This window comes from Passer montanus, unplaced genomic scaffold (genome assembly GCF_014805655.1).
Source record: "Passer montanus isolate IOZ18808 unplaced genomic scaffold, ASM1480565v1 scaffold6, whole genome shotgun sequence".
In the NCBI taxonomy this organism is placed as follows: Eukaryota; Metazoa; Chordata; class Aves; order Passeriformes; family Passeridae; genus Passer; species Passer montanus.
In genome coordinates this window covers 190,408-212,305 of record NW_024371037.1, presented here as the reverse complement: position 1 = coordinate 212,305, position 21,898 = coordinate 190,408, and the positions used below count along the sequence as shown (strand labels likewise).

The 21,898-nt window shown below is 42.5% G+C and overlaps 2 protein-coding genes across 8 annotated transcripts in view; one reads left to right on the top strand and one right to left on the bottom strand.

Moving 5' to 3' along the window:
* The window catches only part of CELSR1 (cadherin EGF LAG seven-pass G-type receptor 1), a 164,940-nt gene extending 162,166 nt beyond the window's left edge, over nucleotides 1–2,774 (top strand). For 5 of the 6 annotated variants that reach the window (XM_039726848.1, XM_039726846.1, XM_039726842.1 and 2 more), the window contains exon 35: nucleotides 597–2,774. In XM_039726848.1, coding sequence (XP_039582782.1) covers nucleotides 597–621 — 25 coding nt within the window. In that variant the 3' untranslated portion in view covers nucleotides 622–2,774. The remainder of the gene's footprint in view (nucleotides 1–596) is intronic. The other variant, XM_039726843.1, reaches the window with a different exon arrangement.
* Nucleotides 2,775–11,573: 8,799 nt separating this feature from the next.
* On the bottom strand, nucleotides 11,574–21,812 carry TRMU (tRNA mitochondrial 2-thiouridylase). Of its 2 annotated transcripts, none has more exons than XM_039726657.1 (11): nucleotides 21,758–21,812; nucleotides 21,422–21,587; nucleotides 19,190–19,296; nucleotides 18,509–18,631; nucleotides 17,222–17,394; nucleotides 16,213–16,266; nucleotides 15,618–15,684; nucleotides 14,690–14,790; nucleotides 13,516–13,660; nucleotides 13,201–13,283; nucleotides 11,574–12,012 (listed from the first exon to the last, which is right to left on the bottom strand). In XM_039726657.1, exons 1-11 carry the CDS (start codon nucleotides 21,795–21,797, stop codon nucleotides 11,866–11,868), a joined length of 1,206 nt encoding a protein of 401 aa, XP_039582591.1. In that variant the 5' UTR covers nucleotides 21,798–21,812; the 3' UTR covers nucleotides 11,574–11,865. The 2 variants fall into 2 exon arrangements, with proteins under 2 accessions (XP_039582591.1, XP_039582592.1); XM_039726658.1 differs by having other exon boundaries at nucleotides 21,683–21,804.
* Nucleotides 21,813–21,898: the final 86 nt, after the last annotated feature.

Here is a 21,898-nt window from a genome sequence, read left to right as displayed (position 1 = left end):
AACTCTGGCACTGTCCCACCAGGCTTTAAATACCCCAGTTGTACGGTGCACAGACCATTCCCACCTCACTATAAAAGCACATCTTTGGATTGCTGGGAGATGGCTGATGAATTAGATCCTAGTTAGCCAGGAAACATGGACATTTTGAATCAGCCATAACATAGCTGCTACCAGGGAACACAGACACTACTGGAGAATAACTCACCAGCTTGTACTAAGCAACTGTGTTATCTCCAGAGCTTTGGCATAATGGAAAGCTCTGCTGTTGGCAGCAGATTGCATGAATCCATCTGATACACCAGGCTTCTAACTGCTTGTAAGAGCTGTGTGTGAACGTTGTATCCTCAGCAAAGCATTAGACAAATGCAAGCCCTCTGTAGAACTCCCTCTAAACCATTTCTGTTGTGTACTACCTGAAATTGTTTCTCCCAGCTGGTCTTCCCCTCCAGGACAGCATCCCCCTTGCAAGCATTGGATTGGCAGGGCTGGTAACTTCACAGAGTCCTTAATAAAAAGGATTAGGTGGGTTTGGGTGGAGTGGTTTGCCTGTGCCTGTTTAACCCTAAGCCTGCACAATCACTTCTTCTCACTAACAGCGGCAGTAATGAAACTTCAATTTGAACCATCAGGAAATTGTGATCACCTCTGCACGGTTCCGCCTCTCGCCGCGCCGCCCGCCTCCCACTTCATCCGAGCGGCCACGCGGTGAGGAGGATGAGGTGGGCATCCATACCCACCTGGTTTCCCCTTCTGGCAGAATGCTGACTGCTCCGGGGCAGGCACGGTGCCCGGCTGCTCCGTGCAACACGCTCCTCCCACAGGAACCCACGCTGCAAAGATGGGAATGGAGACAGGGGGCACTGTGATGGACAGAGACTGTGCACGGTGCAGGCAGTGCTGCAGGGGTTGCTTGTTACAGGGGACAACCAAGGAAGAGCACATTGCTTCCTAGTGGACCTACAACAAGCCTGAAGACAAGCACTATGAGGTGTCTCTTGTGGAGTTTTGATGGCTGCAGCGTGAAGCTTTGAGGTAGCTGAGCTCTAGGGAGGAATATTACAACAAGTGTCCTTTGGTTTCTATGCCAGCATCTCTGTCCACCCCTCTATGGACATGTCGTCTTAAGAAAAAAAAAATCCTTTATATATATATATAAAAAGTGTAGATACTTTTATATATTTTGTATGGTGTTGCTAAAGAAAAAGTTCCTTTGTATATTTTACATTTATACTGATCTTCTTAATTTGATAATAGGAAATCAATTAAAAAGATGTTTTGATATTTTTTATATGAACATTGCACAATTTTACTTGAATTTGGCGTTTGATAAGTAACTGAGGTTTGCATGGAAGCCACCTTCAGACACAATGCAGTTTTCAAAGTAATACAGTAAAGATTACATCAATATCCACGACTATAATTTATAAGTTTTGTTAACAGATTTTGGAACGCTTTGAGGGCACAGTATGTTTTTCTCATAACCTCTTCTAAAACCCACAAAAATTTCTTTTTTTCATTTTTTGGTATTTTGATCTCTTCTCACAAGTGCATTGAAGTGTTCAGGAACTGAACTTCAGGACTACACATATTTCTGTGTAAGGTTTCAACACAGTCCCCATCTGGAAGAAGACAAGTCAGTATTTCCCTTATTAAGAACAAGAAAATAATTGGTGTGATTGTATGTCTCTGCAACAAACCAGCACTCTGCATGTCCCTAGGAGAGGGCCCTCCTCCCATGGCTCAAGTTCTGCCTCAGGTGCAATATTTTTTTCCTCTTTTTTGCTCACTGGATTCAGCACATTGCTAATCAAAGCAGAAATACAAGACTTAAAAGATGTCCAGATTTGTCTGCCCAGCTCTTTGACAAAGCCCTGGCTTTCTTGATATTTCAGAAAGTTCATGGAAGGCTTAAGGTTTCATGTTTCCCACAAAATGTGCTGGTTTCACAGGTTAAAAAGTTAAGCATGACCTGTCTGCTGTCTTCACCGTCCTGCAATGTTTACAACAAGAGGAAAAGTAAGATGTGGAAAAGTTTGCATCCAGCAGTGTGAGGCAGAGCTCAGCTGGTGCTCCCATGGTGGGAACACCATGTGGCAAATGATGTGACTCCAGGGATGACAGTGGTGTGCCTGTGCCTGCTCTCTGCCAACAAGGCTTTCAGGAGCTCCTTGCTCACCACAGCAGCCCTTTTGGGAAAATACTGGCTATTGTTTGTGCAAATGTGTGTGAAAGGGAAGAAACAGAAAATCGGGCTAAATAAAATGCAGGAGTTGAGGAAAAGATGAGAAACTGTATCCTGTAATCTGGGTTTCATTATATTCCTATGCATTTTCAAAGTATCAAGGAGGCCTTTGGAAGGGGAGAAGGAGGAAAGATTCTGTTCCTTTAAAAATTATGCAACATCATGTGTGACATTTTCTGACAGAAAAAAATGTTGAATGTTTTAAGGGTCTGGCACTTGGCTGTGTGCTCAGGCATTGTGTATAACCCATGCTAGTTGTTCTTACATCTGTGTATGTATATTTTGTCCCAGTAGGTGTAGGTAGTTTTTATTTTGATCAGAACTGTTGCAGTAAATGAGGGTCAGTTGTATTAATGACAAAAAAATTAAAACCTATTTTTATGACTTTTTAAAAGCTTTATGGCAGATTAGACACTGGAAGTTTGTTTTTGTTTTTTGTTTTTTTTAACAAATGTATATTTATTAATGTGCAGAACACTGGAATTGCAGCACAGATGAAAGGAGAATTTACAATAAATTAAGACATTTTTTGGAATTTTTATTCTTCCTCTGGTGGTTTATTTTTAAGTGCAGCACAGATAATGAGGATCCAAATGGGCATTTCCTGGAGATTACAGGATCAGGAACATCCAGGTACCCATCTCAGCAGAGGCTGTACAGCACCAACCCAATGCACACCCCCTTGCAGCCCAGGGCCCTGTGCTGCACAATGTGCATCTCATTTCAGCCCAGACCTGCAGATCCTTCAGACCTGGGAAATGGTCCATGGAAGAGGAACGCCCTCTGCTAACCCAGAGCAAAGCAGATCAGCAGGAAAGCACCAGATTTAGAAAAGGACATGTGAGAGCAGCTCCAGGGGAGTGGCAGCCAGCCCAGCCCACGACACCCTGCAGTGGGGACAGGGGCCTTCTCAGACAGTCTGGGCTCCATCCTTGGCTCTCCCAAGCCATGGTCCTTTCCAGGCTGCTGTGCAAGTCCTCACTCATGCATCTCACAAGGCACAGCAGTGACCTGCACATGTCTTGTCAGCTTTCTGAAAATTAAAATCTTTCTCAGTGTCAACTGGCCAGTGTGAAGCTGGGTGGAGAGAGCCTGGCTACTGACTTAGGAGCAAAATCAAATCTTCAGGATCTTCAGTTTGGAAACAGCTCTGCCAAAACTTGCCACTAAACAAACTCAAGTAATTATCCCAAAGGGAAACTGTTTTTAATTTTATTGTGCATTATTTGTTGGAACACTGAGTTTTTTCTCAAATATTATTTCACCATTTAGTGGAGAAGCAGAAATAAGCCTCAGGCTTTCACATAAGCAGGTTAGTGAAGGGAGAGACCAGGCTGTGATCCTGTCTCCAGCAGCATATGTTTAGGAAAAGAGGATTATCAGACACACCTTACATGGGTCTGCAGCCCCCAGCTCTCTGCAGCTCAGGGCTTCCCAGAGTGAGGGGTTGTGCTTGTCTCCAGCAATCCATTTATTTCCCTCATACATTTTTCATGTTGTTTTGGATCCATTTAAACTGCAGTACACAGCAGGCTGCCTGATTCAGTCACAAGCAGCAAGAAAAATTTCTTCCTTCAGCTTCATTGCCGTCCCCTACACCTTTGCTCCTTGCAGCAGGAAAGGCAGTGATAATCATCTCTCAGTCACCTTCTCCAGGTCAAAGAGAGAGACAGGCTCTGTCCTACAGCACTTGAGTAATCTCTTTCCAGCTGGGCAGTTTGAGTCTCTGTAACTGTCCATGTGCAGAAACTGCTGTACCTTTTACCCTTCCTTCTTGCCCTTCTTCAACCCATTGCCAGGTCAACTATAGCCTTTTTGGTGGTGGCAGGGAGAGGAGAGACCAGAGCAGTCCACAGAATGCAAGCAGTAGGCCTGCCAACACCTCCAAAAAAAGGAATAATTTAATAAATCTCCATTTCATTCACTTTTCCTGTCCTAATCTTTACAATGGTATTTGGCCTAAGCAAATTGTAGCAAAAAATTCCCTAAGAGAGGCACCACTGGCAGCAGCATGGCATGGTAAGGCTGCAGTAACATAAGCAGTCATGTAGCTCAGCCTCTCCAACAACTCAATATACTCAAATATCTTCAAATATACTCAGGGATCTGTCTGAAAGTCCTAAACAATAATTCCAGTATAATTGCCTGCAATAGTATCTCTGAGCATTTCTTTCTCAGCTGCAGAGGATGCTCCTGCCAGGCTCTGGGGGGATCACAGAAAGGAGCTCCCAGCAGCCCTGGTGAGGTATCACCACTGCCCACACCAACACCACCTGCAGCTCCAGGAGCAGTCTGGGATGCATTTGGGCCTCACAGCCTCCTCTGCAGAGGTTCTGCCCTGCCTTTATGCTCCTGCTCACACATGTGCAACTCACTTCTCCTCCCTGAAAGAAGCAATTTGTACTGGACTCATTTTCCATTTTAGTCTATTGATCTTTGGATCCATCCTCCAGTTTCTCATACTCATTTTGGATTTTAGTCCTGTCCATGAGGATGCCTGGAGGCAGCATCTGCAACCTTTACAAGCTACCTTTTATTTTATCATTCAAACTATGAATGAAAATATCAAATAAAACTAAGCCCAAGAGGGCTTTTGTAACACTTCTTGCCAAGCAAGTTTTGCACCTACCTCGTATCGATTAACATCAGCTGACTGACAGTGTTCTGTGTATGAGAATAGTGTGGGGCAGTGTCAAACCATTTACTGAAGACATGTTCCATCTGCTGCTGCTGCTCCTTTATCCACCGTGCCAGGCACTGTATTAAAGAAAATTAGATTAATCTGAAGTGTGGGTGGCAAAGAGACCGTGTTAATTCATTATTGTCTTCTAAATACTTCAAAGCATTTGTAAGTGCCCCCAGGAACCCCCGGAGCTCTGCACTGTGCTGGTGTGTCCCCTTCTGCCTTGGTCACACATCTGCTGCTGCCACCCCTCTGCTCAAAGATATTCTGAATAGAAGAGTATCCACTCCTTCAAACGAAGATTTTGCACAGTCTGAACATATTGTCTTTATTTGAGGGGGCCCAGACTGATTTCCCTGTGGACTGATCCTTCATGGAGGTGCTGTGAGAGCCCAGAGGGGAGGCCCAGACTGATTTCCCTGTGGACTGATCCTTCATGGAGGTGCTGAGAGCCTGGGCTCTGCACGGGGTCAGCAGACACTGCAGAGGTGGAGCAGAGCTCAGACCTCTCCTGGGGAGAGAGCTGTGCTGCAGGTGAGAGGTGCCCTGTCCCCTGACAGCTGCCATGTGTCCCAGGCCATCCTCAGCCCAAACGTGGGGTGCCCTGCCCAGCATGCCCTGACTCCTGGGGCCCCTCCTGACCTCCTCAAAGCCACCACGTTACATGATGCACCCAGGAAACAGAAATGAGCTCACAGCTCTGGCTTTCCAGGCACTGCCTCTCTTTGATTACAATAGTTGTAGTGCAACCAGCTGGGTGGTTTGCTGTTTCTTACAGATTGGGGTGTTTCCCCTCCAGAGATGTAAGAATTTGCAAACCCACCAACCCCTTGGGTAAGTGCAGGAAAACCAATTGCTTTTGGTCATTTGATGGAAGCTCTCTGGAAGTTCAGCTTGAATGATCTTGTTTGCATGTTCAGCCTGTATTGTGCTTTCCAAGCAGACAACATAGCGTTTTGTCTTTTTGTTAGATATTCATACACTCAAGGAAACAGTGAGCATGGGAAGTCCTGTGTATGTATAAATAGGGCAGCTGAAGCAGAAGGTCCTTGTGAATGATCCATTCCCTTCAGGACACATCTCACTGAATCCCATACAAAGCAGCAGCAGCTGTGGTTAGGAGCCAGCACAGTGAACAAATTTCCAGGGGAAACCGTAAATCAGCCATTGATTTTGAGAAAAATCAATACCTTTTATTACATGTTTATTTCCTTAATAAAACAATCAGAAATGCCTAGAATGGTAAACTCCATCACTTACAGATGCACAGGTTTCAGGGATGGAAAGGATCAGGAAAGTCCAGTTGGCTTAGGGGCTTTAGGGGTTCATGCTGCTGGCACAAAATGGCCAAATGAATGGGAGTGAGCAGCTGGTCAGGAGGGACCGAGCTGCCACCAAAGCACTCCTGACACACAGCTTTCCCCACCAGATTGTGCAAGGGAAAACATCTTCCTGGCTGATCTCATCTAGGTTATGCCAAGCTCAGTGACAGGGCAGGTGCTCAAGCACCCATCTGCATCACTTCCCTGTGGGCAGATCCGTGCCAGAGCCGATGACATGGACACCAAGGCAAACCCAAAGGAGCTTCCATCAAGGCTGTTCCTTTGCTGGAGCAGACCAGCAACAGAGCACTCCTGTTTGTCGCAGAGTGTTTAGCTTGCCTCTGTGGTGATTCACAGATACACCATGCATCCCTTGGGATTTTCTGCAAGCTCCATCTGTGTTAAAGGTGCCTCTCAGGAGGGTTAACACGGGAGCTTCGAGCCTGGCCTCCGCTGGGCTGGCTGTTCATGGCAAGTGCTCAGCACAGCAGCATTAGCTACAGGAATCCATTGGATTAAAGCCTTGGACAGCTGTGGCAAGGAGCACTGGAGCAGAGCTCTAATTGCCAGGATCAATCTATTGTGCTTAGTCAGTATTTACATGTTTCCCCTGATCCATCAGTGATGCTCTCCTCTGGCCCCAGAAAGAAGGCAGCTTGCAGGGAGCCACCTTAAAACTCATCAGTCTCAGCCCCCAAAGCCATCAGTCTCAGCTCTCCTCTCATATGGAATTCCCCTGCTTGCTCTGGAGCTCAAGCACTGCTGTTGCTCTGCAGTGCAGAGGAGACACACCACATGAGGACAGTCTCTGCTCCGTGGTTGTGTGTTAATAAGGCTCAACACCTCGCTACTAATCAGTTCACAGATTCTTCTTGAGCTATCTCCTGCACCCTGCAGGGTAGGTGTAAAACTCTGTAAAAACCTTATACCATAAAACACCTTTAATATTTAAACCCAGTGTAGATTATTCTGAAGATTATTCTTTATTTCTAAAGGTGCTACTATATGAGTAAGTACTAATAGTACATAAAGCGATTTTCAGTTTAAAAGCCACACCTGAAAGCTTTCAAACTTGTAATAGATTTGTCACATGGTTTTACTATATATAACAAATTTGCTAACAGGCATGGAGCTGTTGGTGTGACACGGCCTACAGAGAGGACATGGATTCTCAGAGAGGAGAAATAAAAATGTGTGAAGAGTAGTCAAGTGACTAGATTAAAATAAAAAATGCCTTTAATCCAGCACCAATCTGAAATCCACCAGATGTTACATGGCTAGTTATCCTATTTCTGCAACCAGTCCATTTTATGTTTACAATCCACCCTTCTTTGATGTTTATAGTTTCATACAAAGCCTTATGCAGTGTAATGAGACCACACCAGACCAGCTGAGTTTGCTTTGCCACCAGGCAGGAGCTGCAGCAGGGCTTTGAGACAGATTTCCAAAGAGATCTGTGCTACCTGTAGATGCAAATTTCACTGAAGGCCTTCAAATGAGAGAAGAAATGTTCCATCACTGGTTTTCACCCAGTCTCTCCTGTGCTGCACTGAGAAGTGGGCACAGCCCAGGATTTTCCTGCTGTGCTGGTGTTTAGCAGCCCTGGAGAACACAGCAGACTGGGAGGCAGACAGAGGAAACCTCTGCAGTACCTGCCCCAGGGAAGAGGAGCACTTGGGGCATCTTCCCTGCTCCAAGGACAGGGCTGAGCTTCCTGTCTCTGCTCTGATCAAATTTCATTGAAATAAAAGAGACCTGGATGCACGGAGGGATGGAACAGCTGGCTCCCACCAAGTCAGTGCTACATACATCTCCTCCCTCCCTAGGGGCATTCCTAGAGAAAAGGAAGAATTCACCATTTGTCTAGGAGCCCAACTTGAAGTTTTTTGATACAACCCAGATGTCCCATCTGCCAGCCAGAACTGCCACCAACACTGCTGCAGACTACATCCAGCTCATGCAACCCCAGAGACACAAACCCAGGAGCCCTGCAGGAATGCAAAGCACCAGAGGAATTTCTGTTGTGAGTCCCCACAGCACTTCTGGAGAAACCCAGGACACAGTAGCCAGGCCACTTTTCTCTTGATGAATCTTCTTACTGGAAGCAGGTCCTGCTTTTCACCACAGGAACTGATATGCTGGAATTACCAGACTGGTATTTTCCTGAGCCTCCTCAAAAGATGGTGCTGTTGAATGGAAAAGGTGCCACTGAATTATCAGAGTGGGGCAGCCACCCAACAGAACCCAAATTTCTCCAGGTGGGCTCTGTTTAAGAGGTATCTGTCCATGTGTTTAATTGTTTCTAGGACCTTAAACTTGCAGAATGAGTTGGAAGCTCTTTTGTACTGAAGAAATTACTCTGTATGCTGCAAACCTGCATAGAATGAGGAGTCCATTCACTTTTTGCATTCTCAAGTTTCTATAGTATGCTATGCCTGCAGTAAAAAAGCAAGATAATTTATAAAAGAAAAACCCCAAAAGTCAGTGTTCACAAGAACTCTCACATATTCAAAGTATAAGAATCTGTAGTTCTCAAGAGAAAAAAAACCAAAACAACTCCCTTTTACCTCCCATTTAAGAAGCAGATGAGATGAAATTTGAGAGTGACCAGGAAACAAATGACCTGCACAGGCTGGCACAGGGGAAAGAGGGCAGGCAGGAGCTGAACCCTGCTGAAAAGGAGTTTCCCTGCTGCCAGGCTGTCACTGCCTGACCTGTACCACGGTCTCTGCCCAGCCCCAGTGAGAGTTTGGCTCTTAAAAGGTGCTGCTGTCAGCCAGCTCATGGCTGTGCTGACATGCCTGGGCAGCTTTATCCCTGCCGTGAGCAAAACCACCGAGGGGCAATTCTTCCAATGCATTGGCTCAGCACAAATCTAAAACTAAAGGGAAAAACTCACAATTACAGACGCGCTAATTGCCACCATCTCCCAAGAATGTTGCCCACGGTTGGGAGGGATAACCGCGGTGCCCTGGTGCCTCCTGGTGCTGAAGCTGGAAATGGCACATCACCTCCCTGCATCACTGGTGTGTACCACATTGGGGTGATTATTGCATTTATCGTAGATCATTTCATTTTGTTCAGTGCTTTAAAGAATGTAAACACATATAAATGCAGATAAATTTGTTTTAAAATTAAATCTGAGGTACCACATTGGGGTGATTATTGCATTTATCGTAGATCATTTCATTTTATTCAGTGCTTTAATGCAGAGAAATTTGTTTTAAAATTAAATCTGACAGTGTTTGATGGCTCTGAGATCCCCCTGCAGCTCATTGTGCTGTCCCTGGCTGCAGAACCCAACACAGTCCTGTGCACAGCAGGGACAGCAGAGACCCTGCCCTGCCCTTCCTGAGCTGAAGCATCCAAGCTGAAGGGGTTCTTTTGGACAAAGACAGATTAGAAAATTCTGGTTTGAGAATGAAGGTGGAAGAGGAAATTGTATCCTTTACTAGAAACAGCCTGATCCTGAAATCCCCAGCAGCAGAGGCTGTGCTTGAACCCTCACTCCAGTCCCACCCCATTGCCTTTGGGGCAGCCTGCACAGGGTGCTGCACACACTCATCCCCCAGCTTCCAGGGAGAGCTCAGCCTTGTCCATAGGGGCTGGATTCAATGTCCACATATATAAAAGTACAAATTTAAATGCTGCATCCAAAAATTTGGGGTTTTTTTTTGCTTGTAAACATGCTAAAAATACAGACCTACTCTAAAAAGGATAAAGCTTTATAAAAACAACAGCAGCTTTGTTCCCTGTGGTTTGCAGCTGAAGAGACAAATAGAGTGGACACTCAGTTTTTAAAATGGGAGGATGACAGCTTCTCTGAGCCCTAAAAGCCAATGCAAACACTAAGAGCCAATGCTTTTACTGCTGGGCTGTAAATACTGCACTGCCATAGTGCAAATGAAATCCTTCTCCACACCTGTGCAACATCCCAATGTTCCAGAGATCCTCACCAGGTGAAGAGAGAATCACAGGACAGCCCTGCTCTCCTTGCATGGGGTCACTTCTGTCCTCCAGCAGCAGCTGGGGCAGGAACACTGCCAAGATGGAGCAAAACCAGCAGTGCAATTAAGACAGGTTTTACACAAGCACTTCTGGAGTGAAACTGCACTTGGAGTGCAATTTTTTCAGCCATTACACACTCAGAAACACTCAGGCTTCAAATACACTCACAGGGCAACAGAGATTTCAATTCAGACCCTGCCTTAGCTGACACAAGTCGTGGTTCTTCAGTTATATGATCCTAATCATGTTATCACATTTTCTACTTTGGAAAGAAAAAGTCATTTTCTGAATAGTTATACATGTGAATCCTTGAGACCAAATATTTCAAGACCTGAAAAGCTTAATGACAACTTGAAAGTGAAATCGCCTGTTTGCAACTTGTTGCCCAAGTGGGAAGAAATGACCAAAATAAAAGTGAAAAGCCAATGAATTTTAAAAAGCACATTGATGCGAATCTTCTGCAATAGATACAAAAAAGAAAATTGACCTACCAGACTGCTCCCACCTCATTCAAGCTTAATCTTGGCCGAATTCCAGCCCTGGCAGAGGCTGTGTGAGCAATGGTGTCAGTGATGGCCCCTTGCAGGGCACAGGGCTGCCTGAGCCCAGCACCAACCTCTGCTCTCAGCTTTACCTCCCTGCTTCCAAGCTATTTGGAAGGGCTGCTTTAAACATGCAAGTGCACAACTGTACTTCAGGAACAGTTACTTTCTACTGACAGGAATTAATTTTTGCTAACTTGCTGCAATGAAGTTTTACTATAAGCTTGGGGCGTCCTCAATATGCACCCAGTCTTTATAAACCCCCCTAATTTAGATGAAGAATACTCAGCTCCTCCTAAGAGCACTCCATTTTGAGACATGGCAAGATCCAATCATTATGAGGTCTATATTAAGCTTGATCCACAATAAGGAAATCCCTGTGAATCTGCATTTTTCTCAAGCAGAACAATGCATTCTCTTCCCCAGGAGACAAACCAAACAGCCTCAGACCTCAGCAGTTAAGAGAAAATTAGTCAGTTGTGTGAAAACATTTAGCATTCAAGACTGTTAAGCCCCTAAGATTTGTAACTCAGTTTTATGTAAATATCTGAAGTGACTACTAAGTACAGCTGAAGAATCCAAACACTTTTTTTAAAACTATGCAAAATGAAAAATAAGTATCTGTTGCCTGGAGTTCATTCCAAATGCTGAATTTAAACATCATTTATTCCTCTTCCAGAGTTCAAACCAAAAACATAACATCTTAGTGTAAAATAACATATGTACTTTACTAAGGACAGGTACCTTTAAGTAAGGGGGAAAAAAAAGCATTTAACTTACTCATGAGAGACAGATTTATTATTTCACCCATGATTTTTGTATTAAAATTCCTGTAAGTGTTACTACTATTACAGAACACCTTAGGACATCCCTTGATACATATTAATATAAACAGCACCATACAGTCCAGCAAAATTGCACCAAACTGGCTTTAGTTTAAAACTTCAGTGCTAACAGTCAAGAGCTGGGACTCTCTGGTTAACTGGCCTTATGAACCACATTTATTATAGTTTTTATTGTTCTCAGGCAGCAAATTCTCCAAAGTCCTTCAATAAACACTCCCAGGTGTTATGTTGCTGGTTCTATTTTGTCAATCTCTTCCTTCTTTGGACTCTCCTCTCGGTTTTTGCCCTGTTGCAAGGTATACACTGACGGGCCCATCCTCAGGATCTTCCCACTGCCCAGGCACTCATCTCCCTTGTAGAACACAGCAAACTAGGAGATAAACACAGGGAGAGTCGTTTTAGCAGCTGCAAAAACCACGGTGAGCAACTTCAGGCTGTGCAAGACCTGCTGGACAGTGAGCAATTTTTATCTGTTCCGTCTAAATCTTAAAAAAAACCCTGAAACAAACAAAAATCCCCAAATTACAGAGCATTTGTAGGCTCACAGGAGTGTAAATTTATAAACATATTAGTGGACATTTCATCATGAACTTCTACAAGGCTATCTCAAAACTCTTCAGTTGCTGAGGCAGAGTGGACTGTGCTGGAAAGTTTCCTTTCCAAAGGGGATGACATCCATAACATCATCTGCATCTTCACTTTTTTTTTCCCAGACAACTGTGCCTTCTATGGTGGCACCTGTCAAAACATGAAGGGGGCCAAGGACTATGGCAGCAGAGCATCTGCAAGGAAGCAACTGGAGCTCCCTGAGGTGCTCAGCAGGCTCCTGCAGGAGAGGGGAGCCCGGACCTCCTGCCTTCTCTCACACCTGGCAGGGCAGAGCCTGGCTACAGGCTCAGCAGCTCCTGGCACTCAGGGGATCCTCATGCCTCTCACAAGCTCTGGCTGGATTCTTCTCAGCTTCTCTCCACTACAAACAGTTCACAGATAATTTCCCTCCTGATGTGTCCCACAGGCCCCCAGGTATTGGGGAGGGTGGGCAGAACATATGCTGAGAGAGGGGATGCAGGGAATGCTTGAGAGCCAGTGTGCTGGAATGTGATGGAGTATCTCTGTATTGGCAATGTGAAAGGCATCCCTTTTAGGCACAGCACCTGCTCTCAGCTCTGTCTGGGACAATGGAATTCACCAGACAGAGTCTCACTACACAGGTTTGAACACTAAACCCACATTAAGCAGGTAATTACCAAATGAATGCCTTTCAAAATCTATTTCTTGCAAACAACAACAGCTTCAATTTCTGCATATACAACTGATTACCAGAGATGCATGTAAAATTTATAAGCAAGTTTCTTAGACTATACAGATAACAAGAGATCATTTAAAACTAGAAACAATCTTCCTTAAAATAGTGGATAAATACTCAAAACAGAGCTAACCACTCTCACATGCAAATAAATTAATTACTTTGCTCCAGCTAATAAAAAAGCTACTCTGTTTTACTAGCCAGATAAGGTAAAACACAAAAATGGAAAGAAAACTACTTCTAATAACTTACCTGTCCAGGTGTGATAGCTCTTGCTGGCTTCACTAGTGTCACCCACACACTCCCATCTTGGTTTAGAGTCAGGACACAAGGCACTAGAGCAGAAAATGATCAAACACCTGACAGTTAACCATTATGTTCACGTTAAAGAAGGAAAACCAAGGCTAAACAGATCTAAGTACAGATACTACTGTACAGAATTGTTTTGTAAGACACTGCAGAAACAGGAAGGCCAAACCAAAACCTATCCACCATCACTGCAGAACTATACAAACACGCTACCAGAGTTTCACAAACTAAGACAGAAGAAAAACAAGGTTTGACTACCCAGTGCCATCTGGTGCCGAAATCTGAAATGACATTCCATCATCTTCTCTCTGACCAGCTCTGCCGGAGGCTCCTCTGCTATCCAGTGCACGCGGTTTGTCCGCAGCAGGTCTCTGTACAGAGCAGGGTGATCTCTGCATGGTGCCTTAAAATACGGTTATTTATTGCTGATGTTTTTGCCAAAGAGCATGTAACTTGTAAAGTGAAGCATGAAATACAGAAAACGCATCAAGCCATAGCAAAATGAAGGCAATATGAGCAAGAAAGCAAGCACTTGTTATCACTTAAATTAGGCTAAAGCAAGCCTGAATGATTTGTCAGTCTCCCACTCCTCAGAGTCACGTCTCTCCTCTTGTATGCTTTTCTCTCCAATTGCATTTCTGCCTTCTTCAGGCTGAGTTCAGAAATCTGACCTTTCTTTATCCTATCTCCACAAGATGCTACCTCCCTCTTCTCCAACTTCCCAAATGAACACCTCCCCAGCAAAGGCATTGCCTTTGACAAACTTGCTGCAGGACATAAAGATTTTTCTTAGTGCTCCTGTCTGTTTCTTCTCAATTCTCATTTGACTGAGTTTTGCAGTCCCCTGCACTGGCACATCAACAAGTAGAACACCTCATTATAATCACATCAGTATCCAGGAAGCATAACAACTGCATGAACAGGAAGAAACATTATCAATGCTAGCAAGCTGCAGAACTCTGCATCACCTCAGATGATTAGCCATTAACATACCAATTATTTATTATTTATCATATATATTCTGCCTCAATTTTCAAAATTATAAAACCGTGTCACTGTCTCCTCATACTTTTACTAGAAAAACAAAGCAGCAATACATCACAAACCAAGGTAATACACATTTTATAAACCACATAATAATAATTAAGATAAAACCCTTAGAGTAGAAAATCAGAGCTCAGAGACTGGCTTATTCTTTTCAGTATTTGCCCTTTGCTTTGAAAAGCTCTGTGCCAAAATCTAAAACAATTTGGTGCTCATGAAAAGCCTGTTTGGAAAAGATGTTTCACACCTGCTGATGCTATGCTAGTTGGTTCTTGTTTCCCCCAAGAGGAAAGCCAAGAACTCTGCCCAAGTTAGGCTCACGTTCCATGCAGCAGCAGTCACAAAATGCATGCATTAGTCATTTCCAAACAAGTGTTAATTATCTCACCACAAAGACATCTCCAGTGCTGACATCTTTGTCTACAACAAACCAAGCATCCTTGAGGCCTGCCAGCCGAGCCCTCTGGCCTATTGTGAAGAGGAACCAACCTAAAGAAACATGAAAATGCTGCTAGCAACTTTTCATCTTTTACTTTCAGAGGAGCACATTAAAATCATTTCCCCAAAACTCTGCCACTAAACAAAGAAATACAAACCAAGCTGTCTTAGAGAAGAGGGCCAGCCAGAAACTAAACTAACATCCACTTGAAATTTCATCTGTTCCTGAAATGCACACTAAAGATTACAAATTAATTAATTTCAACTGTGGCACTCTTATTCATGTCTTATAAAAGACATTTATTTATTCATTTCAGTTTCAATTTGTGGGTTATCTACCATTCAGTCTCGCCAGTCTCCCTTACTTTTATGTACCCATGTAACATCCTATTATCATAAATATCAGAATTATCATAAATTATTTGGGAGAGGAACTCAGTTCTGGCAGCTTGAATTGAGGAAAGCAAAGGAAGAACACGTAGGAGAAAAGGAAAAGTTAAGGTGCCCATGTTGGTCCTCCTGTGCATCACTGAGATGCGTTTTCTTCTGCAAAGTTTAGGTACTAAAGAATATGGAGCTGAAGCACAGTCATTTTGAAGGAATTAAGTGAACAATGGTCTCTTGGTATTAAAATAACAAGTACTTAGTATCAACACAGTAACCCTAATAATGATTTGCTTTCTTGCAATATGGAACAAATAACCAAGAATCAGTTGTAGTTCAAGGCTCTACTTGTATACAGCAAATTTTCCATGGTTTAACAAAGTGGGTAAAACCTGTAGACTCCTTTGGAATTTCCCAAAACTTGTCCCTCCAAACATAAGCAGCATTGTTCCATTTATCTAAAAGTAAGTTATTAAAGTGGGTTAGCCAATTACCTTTGTGTCTTCCCATCACCTTCTTATCTTCAATGGAAACAAAGTTACCTGGTTGAGGTTCCAAATACTAACAAAGAGGAAAGAGGTAAGTCACAAGACAGCCCAAGAAAACCTCATAGTATTTCAGATTCTGTCACTACATTCTCTCAAAGCTGAAAAACAACTCTTCAAGAAGCAAACTCTGCCCAAGCAGCTTACTGACTCCTTCTTGATGCTGCTCTCAGAGAAACACAGGAAGGGCAGCCCCTGTGAGCAGCAATTTTAGGCTTCACTTCCCCTATCCTCACATATGTCAGGAGACAGCAGGATCCAGCATTTATCTCTCTCACAATCCAACCATGTGTCAGAGCCTGGCAGGCACAGAGTGCATGTTCACTTCTTCTGCTCCAGAAAATGAGTGACAGCTGGCAGAGGAGTGAGACACTTCCTACAGGCTGTGGGTGTCAGCTTGTAACCAGGCTTGTGGCTGCAAAGGGAGGTGGGACATTGCTCCTTACAGTGGGCCACAAGCTGCTTGAGATTTTTCTATAGACAGTCCTTTAAAAACTGAACACCAGAACAAAACAAAGACTGTCAGAGATTTAGTGTTGCTCACCTCAAGAAGGAAATTTTCGAAGTTTCTTTCACCAATGAAACAGACCCCCATACTCTGAAAAGAAACAGAGTTGAATACACAAAAGCAGAGAAAAACATTTGAAATAATGTTTATTAATAATCTGTCCAAGATTTTTTCCCCTCCTGTGTATCCCAAACTATCCTAGGCATCTCATATACAAATCCACAACATCTGCTGCAACACAGGTAAACTAATTCTATACAGAATCAGTGAGAGCTGTAAGCACAGAAGAGAGAAGAGGGATAATAGGAAATAGAACATCTGTTCAATAAATACATTAACCTTGGTCAGTAGGTTATATGTGTATTAAAAACAGATGTCTCTTCATATTAAAGTACAAAAGTAACAAAATCATACAATGATGGTCCATGTCTTATAAAAAAACACTTTCAGAACCAAATAGGCTTTTCTCTTCCTTCCAGTTACTGCTGACATTCTTCAAACACTCATTTAGTGAGGCTGAATAATAAACATGAAAAGCAATCAAGGCAGCATCAGCAACATAACTACTGCCTGCATTACAGCTTTTAAGATCAACTCATGAAGTCTTAGCTCTCAGAGAAACATAACTTTTTTTTTAAAGAGTAAATGTAGACAAACAGTATGATCCAATTTCAAAAGACATATTGAGAAATAATTTTAAGTGAAGAAGCTTTTAAAAGCTAGGGAAAATAAAAAAAGCTTCTCCTTTGCTGTGATAGAGGATGTTTTCCTTTAGGCTCATAGCATCCTACACATTCACCTTCATCTTAATTCTTCTGAGATACATCAGCAGACAAAAATACCTGCAAGCCAAAATACACAACCAACCACAAGCTCCTAAAAGTACTTTTAAGGAAGTAGCCACCTATGAAAAATGCTTCCCAACCTATTATATTATTCTTTTCTATCAGAAACGGATGGGTTGTCCCAGGTTAAAGTTCAAAAAGTTCAAGAAAGCTGTTTTAGAGAGAAATACAAATCAAAAGAGTGTTAAGTGTTACCATGCCTCTTTTTTCTTTAGCACATGATGAAGGTCATGTTCTGCTGCTATCTTCTTTACGAAACTTTTTGTTAAATCGCCTAAAGGGAAGATGGTTTTTCTCAAAGCATCCTGTGAAATCTGACTTAGAAAGAAGGTCTGGTCCTTAAAGAGGTCAGCCCCTTGAAGGAGTTTCACAGCTGCAAAATCAAACACATAAAGCATCTCAACAAAACTGCTATTAATAGTTCAAATTTAGTATTTTGTTTGACAATATTTCTGATTTATTATTTTCAAATACATGTTTAGAGACAGTATTTTGCAGGTTTTTCAAAATTAACAAAAACACTTGGACATTTCTGTATCACTAAAAAGATCTAGAAGATTCTGGTTTTGTACTATGCAGAATCCCACAAAGACTTACACTGCCTCATCTATTTCAACAGTGCATGTATCACTAGCAAGGACATCAACAATACAAAAAAACAAAACCAACTTTCAGTCTTCTGTGAAACAGAGAATGAAGATTCAAATACCTTGGAGTATACTGTTCTTCAGAAAAACACTGCTTGGCCCTGAAATCACCCTACTAGAAATCAATGATTTGAGCAATCTGTGGAGTTATTACCAATGCTCAGAGATGAGAGTTTGACCTTTTTCTTTAAAATAGATGAAATCTCCTGATTACCCAGATGAAATAGAATTGGTACAGTTTTTCAATCATGTTCTGCCCCCTCTCTTTAAAATTAATAGCTCTGCTGTTGTACAAACACTACTTATGTGTTTCTTGACTCAAACCCAAACTAGAGGCCAACAGCTCAGTTACAACTGGTGACACAAAATCTCAGTCACAGGGCAAGGAAGCCCATCACAACACACAACTGTCTGTTAAACATATAGACCAGAGGTCCAGCTGGGGCCATTTCAACTTTCCAGAAGTAAAATTAGAAAGTCCTTTAAGTCCAGGGGTGGACAACTGAAAGTAGGGAATTTCTAATGTAAAATCATCACTGTGGCAGCTGTGCAAAGCTTTAGTTTACAAGGTTTTGTCCCTTTGGGTATAGCATGCTTCTCACCATATCTCAGACATTCATCTGACTCTTAAAACAAGAAAATGTAATGCTTGACAAGTCAGGGTCATTTTCAGTAATATAAACACCCTTGTTTAGCACAAACAACCATCTACAAAGGCTGGGGTTTAATTGGTAACTGTTGTGTGTAAGTTCACAAACATCCCTGATTCTGTGACACCAAATATAGTTTAAATTTCTCTTTCATATGTAGGACAAAACATGAAATGAACACACAACTTACTATTTCTAACTTCAAAACGGTTTCTGAAAAGTTTCTGTGGTCTTTTAGTATGTTTCTGTTGAAACACTTCCTCATCTTCCAGTGAGGTCCTGGCATAATGCCCAGTGGCAATTGCATCTGCTCCTATTAAGGAAAGAAAAACCAAACATAACATAAAGGCACAAACTTGAGAATCACAGTTCAAAACACAATTGCAAACATACAGTAAGAAATGCAGAAAGCAACGAAAAAAGAAAACCTATAGAGAACGCTTACACTGACAATAATCATACTCCTGCTATTTAAATAATGCAAACTATTCACCAGCATGCCAGCACTTGTGCTTTTGTGCTTTAGGACCACCTAAGAATGTAAAACTTAATGGTCAGGTCAATGCATGTCCCCGAAATAAATCTGTTCCTACATATGAGCAACCTAATCTAGTGGAAGATGTCCCTGCCCAGGGCAGGGGAGCTGGACTAGATGACCTTTAAAGGTCCCTCCCAACCTGAACCATGCTATGATTCTTTTTGTAAAAGCAACCTTAAAATCAAATACTTGGCAATGACTGACACACCACTACAGAGATATGAGTTAGGCATGCACATGAAAACATGTATTTCCCCACCTTTTAAAGAGTTTGTTTCCTTTAAGCATTTCCATGGCACACACTCTGTACTGACACACTTGAAAATGCCTTACCAAGGTTATCCATAGCATAATGCAGAAAGTAGTTGAATTTGATGTGCTTGTTACACAAAATATCGGGATTAGGCGTCCTTCCCAATTCATATTCTTTTAAGAGGTCACTGTAAAATAGTCAGATGTCTATCAGAATCATTGACATGCATAAGACTATGAGAAATTGGACAGTGCTCAAATATGAGAAGCTGAGTCCCAGTCCCAGTCACCATAAACATTTCATGTCAGAAATAATACATCCATTAGATTTTGCTGTGCAAGAAAACCAAAATTTGGAAGATCTCCTACGAAGTGCACTGAGGACAGAATCAAGTCACCAATTACAGTCTTATAACCCTACTTCATTAAATTAATATTCCCTCTGGGCAGATGTGACTGTCCACTGTGCATATCCTACTCATCTCTCACGGAATATTTACCTTCAGAATTAAACAACCCTATTTATTTTTCCAGTGGGACAATTTGGTGGTAGGAGAGTCTCAGCTGAACAGAGAGTCAGTAACTTCAGCTGCAATAATGTCACCACATGCAGCCACTCATGGGGCTTAGAGACTTTTTCCTGTCCTTTTTTTTTTTCCCTTCTAGAAATTCTAAGTTTCTCAAAGTCATGTTGTAGTTTTACACTGCTTGCTGCATATTACTTAGAAAATGCTGAAATAATAACTATTGAAATTAAACCAGCATACAAAGCTACCCTGAGATATCAAAAGGCCTTATCACTGCATCAGTTTGTGTGTCACGTTGTTGTCAGCAGCCACTGCTCTCAAGAAGACTGAGGGCACAGACTGGATTTAAAAGAACAACAGCAATCCTATTATTTGGTTTCACTTTTCTCCATCTGAAATAGAACCAATAAATTCTTCTTTACCATGTGACAATACATTAAAAAATAAAAAAATAAAGTGACATATCTCTTACTTTCTCTAACTCCTTTTCAAAAGTTCTGAATTCAGCAATTCATACTAATAATTAAATCACCAGGGTCTACCCAGAGCTGCCTCCCTCTTGCTGGCTCACACCTGACTCTTATGGTACCCCAGGAGTTCTATAAGGAGTCACCACAAAGCCACCCTGACACCAATTCAGACTTCTAGTAAAGCAAAGAACCAGAGAATGGGCAATGAAGGGTGTCTGCTGGATCTCTCTCTGACAGAATGAACTAAAACAGGCTTTGCATAAACCATGGAAAAGACAAGACCTGGAACAGTCCTCGTGATAAAAGGTGTTTTATGGTGTTTTAAAGACAGATCCAGAGGAGGAGTAAATTTAAGATCAGTGATGACAGTGAAGAAAAAAGGATTCTGAAACAAACGAAGACACTTGTAACAGAATGTAAGGAAACACTGTACTAATAAATCCCAAGAAGTTTTGTAGCACTTTCTCATTCTCTCACACCAAAAGGGGAAAAATTGAGCAAACTTTCCCAGAAAAGAGCTGTTTTGCTGTTTTCTTCACTGACTGTCCAGAAGTTTGGTGCTCAGCTTAATGTCATTTCAACATGTAGCATGACCATGTTATTCCTCAGTTTCATGTAAGGCAATAACAGCACTACTTAAAGGGGGATGATGAAGACCAGGGAACAATTTTTATGTACTTATGCCCAATGCATAAAGATAAATTATGCTGTTATAGCAACGTGCCCCTTCTAGTCCTACCTTCCACAAAAATCTCTCAGCTTTCCTATGTAGGACTTCTCTTAAAGTGCAACAAATTCACAGAAAATCCGAGCATCCTCCTTAAAGAACAGTTTCAGATTTAAGTTTAAAGAAGCAAGGCTAGGTCACAATCATTTTGTGCTAAACTGGATTCAGTACACATTGTGTAAAATGCACTGTGTAAGTTCCACACACATACAATAACAGTATCCCATTAAATATTTTTTTTTTCAAATTGCAGTAAGGTTGGGCCAGCACAGCAGCTGAGGAAATAAGCTGCAACAAAGCAATTGAGCTAAACACTCACAAAAAGCAGAAATCTCTTACTAACTAAAGAAGATGACACATTAAAAGCAAAATATAAATTCTGACCTTAAATACAAACAAAAGAAAAAATAATTCCTTAATATTTAACAGGCTTCATGGCTTTCTTTTAGCATTGATAAAACTGCAATGAATTGCCATTGCTGATTATCTGTCCATTCTTACTTTTCATTGTAACACAATACCACGTATATATCAGTATGTTACAGACCATAATATACTGGAAGACCAGCTACTGTAAATGTGTCTCTACCTGAACACTTCATTCCAGTATTCCTTCACGTAGGAAACCTGGTGAAACGGGATATCGAGCTTCTGGCACACCCGATAAGCATCTTCACAATCTCTGTCAATGGAGCAAGCTCCCTGCTCATCCAGAGGGTCCCAGTTCTTCATAAACACACCTGTCACCTGGTAGCCTATGAAATGAAGGCAAGAATGACTTAGGTAAGTTCTTACAGCCTGAACGCAAAGCCTGTGTTGCCCAAGAACGGCTTTAATAACTGCATTTTACCACAGACGCGAGCAGCTGCGCTGTTTTGCAGTGCAGTTACTGCACAGCTCCTTCTCGCTCTAGGTAATAGCTAACCCAGGCTCTTCCAGCAACCCAGCGCGACGGTAAATCCCATCTCCCGCCCGCTCCTTCACGGCCGCCCTGCCGGCCCCGCGGTGCCCGGCTTTGCACGCCCGGGAGCACCGGGACAGGGAGCGGGGCACGCCGGGCCCCGCC

Coding starts and splice junctions, on each gene's coding strand:
- TRMU (XM_039726657.1), bottom strand. CDS start 21,797: ATGGGATTTACCGTCGCGCTGGGTTGCTGGAAGAGCCTGG. Junction 21,588..21,757: donor GGGTTGCTGGAAGAGCCTGG/GTTAGCTATTAC, acceptor TTCATTTCATAG/GCTACCAGGTGACAGGTGTG. Junction 17,395..18,508: donor CCGTTTTGAAGTTAGAAATA/GTAAGTTGTGTG, acceptor TTGATTTTGCAG/CTGTGAAACTCCTTCAAGGG.